This window comes from Cyprinodon variegatus, unplaced genomic scaffold (genome assembly GCF_000732505.1).
Source record: "Cyprinodon variegatus isolate N-32 unplaced genomic scaffold, C_variegatus-1.0 Scaffold698, whole genome shotgun sequence".
NCBI lineage: Eukaryota > Metazoa > Chordata > Actinopteri > Cyprinodontiformes > Cyprinodontidae > Cyprinodon > Cyprinodon variegatus.
The window spans coordinates 187,814-194,428 of NW_015151151.1; the positions used below are offsets into that span (position 1 = coordinate 187,814).

At 37.7% G+C, this 6,615-nt stretch overlaps 1 protein-coding gene across 1 annotated transcript in view; it reads left to right on the forward strand.

Annotated features, from left to right (window-relative positions):
• The first annotated feature begins 2,440 nt into the window (after window positions 1-2,440).
• Window positions 2,441-6,615, forward strand: part of plch2 (phospholipase C eta 2) — a 207,014-nt gene continuing 202,839 nt past the window's right edge. The window contains exon 1 of the mRNA XM_015394604.1: window positions 2,441-2,795. Within this exon, the coding sequence (XP_015250090.1) occupies window positions 2,642-2,795 (154 nt within the window). The 5' untranslated portion in view covers window positions 2,441-2,641. The remainder of the gene's footprint in view (window positions 2,796-6,615) is intronic.

Consider the following 6,615-nt stretch of genomic DNA (forward strand, 5'->3'; position numbering starts at 1 on the left):
AACAAAATCAGTTGAATCTAAGTTACCTTAAAAATTATGTTTCGGCTATCCTTTTGATTGTCAGCATGCATGTTAATGCCTTATCAGTATGTAAGACGACATCAGACCAGGAAAGCGATGAACTAATCTGAAAAATAAGAGCAATGCTCTTGTTGAGATACAAAACATAAAACAAAAGTGTTTTAAGGTGCTTTACAAGTTCAAAGTGAGAAACTAAATGTTAAAGATGTTTAAAAAACTGGCTTATATGGAGTTTACCTGTAAATCCTCGGATTGAAGAAGTCTTTTGGGGAAGAGACTAAATATTTAACAAAGAGGAAACCTTCCAAACAACCCGCTCATGTTCTTTTTCTTTCTACCTGGATTATTGAGATGCATCACTACATATAGGTCAGATAAATATTTGAAAAAAGTATAGCTATTAATTGCTCTGGGATTAATCAATACATTTGACAGAACATTAGCCCAAATCCTCACACAGAACACATACCATCCTGTGTCCAGGCAGAGTGGGTTTGTGTGTATGTGTTGTATTCAAGCAGGAAACATGCCCAGACCTGAATGCTGACGGACAACCTCTGTAAGACGATTACCAACATGTTCAGCAAAAAACCCTCCACATTTAGCCAAACCTAGCTGACACCCCGCCACACATCATTCACACACTCCAGTACACACATTTCTCCATAGCAGGATGGTAGATCTTATATCGTAATACCCGGCTGTTCAAAGGAAACTTTGAGTCTGAGACTCAGCTTTTTGTTGGTGGCTTCTCTGGAAGGAGGAATGCAGGAAAGGTGGGTAAAGATAAGTTGTAGAGAGGGGAAGATAGTTGAAGATGCATTTCCAGTCTTGGTCTTTATGTCCTGGATGAAATTTAGACCGTTTCCAGGCCTCAAGATAAGATGTAAAGTTGTATGTGTCTTTTTTCTACATGTTTGTCTAATTATATATGATTATCTCTGGATTCTCACCTTGTTAGAACCTTGTTAGTATGTAAGAATTGTACTGAATTTTCTTTGTATGTATCAGAACCAATACCTAAATATTTGGGTTTGATCGTTAAAAAATGTTTGAACTTCATTGATGTGATCATGACTGATGTTAGATGTGGTTATCACCTTTTCCCAACTCATAAAAATCTTTTATTAATGATAACCAATTTTTTAAGCATGTTTCACGACATCAACAAAACTATATTTAGTCTCTGTTACTGATGTTGTAAAAAAGTTTTAGCTCCAATGTCGTGACTGTAACGGAATAAAACTACATCCATTATAACTCTGGGCATAGGTATATTATTGTGTGCCGTAACCATTTGTCCTGGGGTCAATAACCCAAAATAACAACCACAAACTTCTGCAGCTTTGGCAACCCACGGAGTTTCAGTCCATGAAAGCTCCGTTTCACTGCCTAATGACTTGCAATTTAAAAGGAATCCATCAATTGATACTGACTACTATTTTTTAAATGTAATACCTATTTAGCTCTGAAGAACCATAGCATTAAATAACCTAAACATTGAACTGAATGGAGGCAGTGACATTCTGTATTCAGTACATCCCCTCTTGCCCATTAATGGATTTATTTATGTGATTATTGTTGTAAAAATGATCATGTTTAACATATGTTAAGAGCTGAAGAAGCCTTTTAGATAAAAGGAAAAAAGGGAAACAAAAAGGAAATATGAAAAGTCCTGTGCCATCTGCTTAAACACTTTGAAATGTCACACACCATCAAATCTATTTTATCCCATTAATTTACATTCAGGAAACAAATAGAGGCTTTAAAATCCTGCATAGACTTGACATTTTTCAAACAAAAAATGGTTCTTGCATAGTTTTAGATATGGAGTAGCAACAAATACTTTCTAAAGCATAAAAAGGCAGCCAAGACTTATTGCTTTTGTTTGGAGAAGCCAATATTTTGGGAAAAACTGAAAGCATCACCAAGTCAATATACTTTAGAGGTTTACTCAGTTTTCAGACAGCTGTGTTGCTCTTTGGTAAACAGACATGACAAAACACAACAGAAATGTCTCCTTTTCCGTATCATTTATTTTTTGGAATTCAGATCGGGTTAAGGGAACAAATGTGCAAAATTGTACTGATAAGAGTAAGTGCATCATGTGTGTGTGTTTTTTCTTTTCTTCTGCAGGTAAAATCAAGTCCCAGACCTCACTGTTATGGACTAAGACAGTTTTCTGAAAGAAGTACATCAACAAGGATCTGAAGAGACTCTTAAGAAATTGATTTTCTAGCATCAGTTCATTTCAATGGACCTTTTTAAAAGCAGTGCAAGATATTTTGAAAGACCTTTGGATATCTCCTGATCTGAGAACTGCTACTACGACTACGACTGCAACTGCAGATTCCTTTTTTAAAATATCTGCCTTGTACCCTTTTTAAAAAAAAAATCTATACCTTCTCAGTCTCCTCATTCTCCCTGAAACTCCATAGAACTTTAGAAGCGTATTTGTAAGGATCTGAATAAGTATTTGACTTTTTAACTGGACAACATCGTTCACAGACAGGGCCAGGATCTTTCGAGTGTGAGGTCAGCTGTTTCAGTTAAAAAACCTTGTTACTCTGTTAGACCTCCGGCATCACAGGCCTGTCAATCACACTGTACATCGGCCATTATGGAATCTATGGCAGCCAGAATGGCCATGGTGGCCGACTCTCCCAACCTGTCGCTGAAATCTGGGACTACCCTGGGAACAGAGGAAGACTCTTTTGTGAGCACTGTCAGCTTTGTCTGCAACCACTTCCTGTCTGCCAACATCATCGCTGTCGGTGAGTGTTTTCCTTTGTGATCTGCAGCTGATAAGTGCTTGTTTCTCTAATTGAACAAGACATGTGTGAAGTAAATAGTTTGTGGTCTCTGCTGAAAAGTCTCATGGGTTATTGTCTGCTGTGATGCATTTGGGTTGGTTTGAAAAAAAAAAAAGTTCAGTTGTTTGTTTTATTTTAACAGCTGGTGAATTATTTTTAGATTATTGAAGGGATTGTATTGGATGATCAACTAAAGATCCAAGATTTCTGAAAGCTGAGGCTGCTAACATGAATGCTAATGTCTCATGAAGCCCTGCACTCTTTTATCATCTATAACTCGATTGACTTCATTTCTGGCTTTATTCTTGTGCCAAAGGCTTCTCAAGACATGGCTCCCCTCTGCCAGATTTCTGACTGATAAACAGCAATAAATATTTGATTTTCAATGATTTTCAGTTAGAAAGTAGCAGAAAGTGCAGCCTTATTATGAGGCTTGTCTTAAAATAAAAAAAGACTACAAGATTCTTGTTGCATGATGAGTCCCAGTCAGGAAAATCTACGGTAAGTTACGGTCAGGGCAAAAACTCTGTTTGTGTGAGCCCAGTGATAGAGGAGGCGGTGGGGGCCGGGGTGGGGGCAGCCTCACCCAAACTCAGCTTTATGAAATAAAAATGATTGCATATTTTCATTTAATTTGGATGCAGGAAAATTTGAGGTTTGTTCTGTAAAAGGCTATGAATTAGTTTACAGATCTGGTTAAATCAGAGTCTAGAAACATTTGAGGTACTGTGACTCACTTTGCTGTACAGGCTGGAATACTTAATGAAAAAAAGTACTGCCTTAAAATCCAATTTTTTTTATCTATTTCCTAGTTTGACTTAATAATAATCTCCAGCAGTTGTTAAAATAATCTTTTTAGCAGTACGTGTGGCAAAGGAGTGAGACATGTAAATCTAACCCACCAGCTGACTCAAACAGCATGCAGCATGAAAGCAAGAACAGCATACATTAGCTGAGTTGAACTGAAAATGCATCTGTGTGTATAAATATTGTTGCGTCAAATACAAATCAAACATGACTGATAGTTTGACCTTTAGCTTCATCAGGGGTTTTGTGGTACCATCAGCCTAAATGGACCTCATGCACTAGTAAAACTCAAAGAAATTAAAGCAAGGCTCTGCGCTGCAGCTTAAACAGGGAAAAAGACACGTTGAAATCATGGAGCTGATTGCTGCCTAAATAACAAAATCACTGCAAAGGTCAAGAAGGCAGAAGAAACATTTGTGGTCCTGGGAAGATGGATTTTCTTGCTGCTGGAGTCGCTGTGCTTTGTTTGTCTGCATGGCTGAAAAGGACAGAAATGTCACTCAGCAGCAGTCAGAGCGTCGGATGTGGAGTCCTGCTGCAGGACTACCACAGAGAGAGGAGAGCATGCCCTGAATACACTAATCGTACCACCGCTGCTCTATTTCAAACAATGTTTCTCTGTGAAAACACAAAGAATAGAAATAAGGGAATAATAACTAGAATTACCACTGAGGATAAAACAAGGATGAAAAACCAACAAAAGCAAAAAGAACGACCATGTTTTCATTTCAGATATCACAAACTCCTTCAGCTGATTTTAAATATTGATCCTTAAATTATTTAGAAATTAGATGGTTGTCTTGTGCTGAAGGTGAAGGCAAATGTACTTGCTGTTAAAGGCTAAGTCAAAACTTTAAATATTTTAATACAGATGTATTTATATTTCTCTAAAGATTTAAATGATATCAAAAAAGAAAAATATGAAATGAATAAATAAATATAAAAATCACACAAATCTACTTCATTGTATAGCCACAAATAAAAAAAGAGATATTAAAATAATATTTAATCTAAGCTAAATCAAATCTAACTATATTTTGCTACCAGATACAAATCAATGATCCACTCGTCATTTTCCTGTTTTTTGGAGCTGGTTTTTCTGTATGGGTCATATGTTTGGCATTTTAAATCATATGAGTTCGCTTGAGTAACTTCTTCAGTATGAGATCTTAGACTAAATTTTGATTGCTTGTGATCTAAATCCACAATCCTTCTCCTCTGTTCACTGATTGCTTTCATTGTTATTCCATGGCTGCCCAAAGTCGGCCCTCAAGGGCCGCTGTCCTGCAGGTTTTAGAGGCTTCAGCACAGGGGATTATGATGATTGCATCAGCCTGTTAATTGGCTTTCAATGGAAATCAGTTGTGCTGAAGCCTGAAAAGATATCTAAAAACCTGCAGGACAGCGGCCCTCGAGGGCCAGATTTCGGCAGCCCTGCTTTAAGCAAAGATGTCTCTCTTGTTTTAAGTGATCTGTCCTCTTTGTCCAAAAACTGAAAAATCAGACTTTAGCTCAATTTTTCTGAAAATGTTCTCATATTCACCCAGGAATCTTTTTCTATAAAAAAGCAGTCTGTAGTCATAACACCTGTCTGTCTACCTGAGCACATTTCAAGTTAGATGCAAACTGAAGATGAGAAAGTCCAGTTGCCTCCGATTTAAGGACATCTGCACAGGCATTTCTTTGAAAGTTTCAAAAATAAATTAAACAAAAACTACAAATTCTGAGCGGCTTGTACAGAAGAGCCTTAGTGCAGAAGAAATGTTACCTCAGAAATAGTTATTTTTTTACTGACTATAAATCAATGGCCTGCACTTTATATGTGGTACAACCCAAAGTTGAGTGGGAAAGGAGCTTTTTAAACTCCTAACTCTATATCTATGCAACAGAGTGTCTCATAGAAGCAACTAGTAATACCATCTATATTCTCCCAGGATTATCCCTAGGCTTAGTCCAGGTGCTACACTGTTTTCTGTGACCTATAATAGTGATGGAGCAGAAAACAGTGCTTCTGTCTCCTTGAACCCCAGTTGGCCTCTGCAGATGGCTGCTCACACTGAGCCTGGTGCTGCCGGAGGTTTCTTCCTGTTAAAAGGGTTTTTTTCCTCTCCACTGTCACAACAAGCATGCTTAGTGTGAGGGATTGCTGAAGAGTCAATGAGTCGATGCAATTAACTGGTTTTCCTTAGATAGAAAACTTTGAATCAATTTGACTGGATGATCTGGTGAACTGGAAAGTGCCATGACATGTGTTGTGAATTGGTGCTATATAAATAAACTTATTGAATGGAAATTGAATTAAACTATTGGTTATTCCTCAGAGAATGGCTCATTATTTCAGAGCCACCCTTAAGTTTCTGTAAAATGTCTAATTTTTTAAACAAACAGAACCCTGTCCCAAACTGACCCTCCATACTGAAGCCAAAAAGCTGAGCAGAACTGAACAATTACACGAAAAGTAAATATTCTTGAAGTGACAAAGTGAAATGGATGCTAGACTGTGGATCATCCACTGATCCATAACTACAGACGTGTGTCTACATCTAATATTCAGTGGGTGTCCTGCAGAGCAAATGTGCTCCGTGCTATGAATGATGATGATGATGGTTTGAGATGATGGCTGCAGGTGCGTGAAGAATGACTGAGAACATTTTTCTGTGTTTACCGTGGTCCCGTACTGCCCAATTTCTGCCTCTGCTGCTTTATATGTAATTAAAATCCATCTGCCATGTCTCTGCACAGTCAGTGGTCTGTCAGTCTGAGGCTGTGTGCTGAGGAGGTAATGTTGACAGAGCACACAGCAGAAGCTGAATGAAGTCATGTAAAACTGAGCTGCACCAAAGGTTCATTTCAAACTTAGCAGATTCTTTCTCTTTCCTATTAGCATCGTGAAGCCAACTAAAGGCATTTCAATCTGAAAAACTCACAGAGAGAGAAAGATGCAATTAGAAGAGTTTATTGATACGATAGTTTG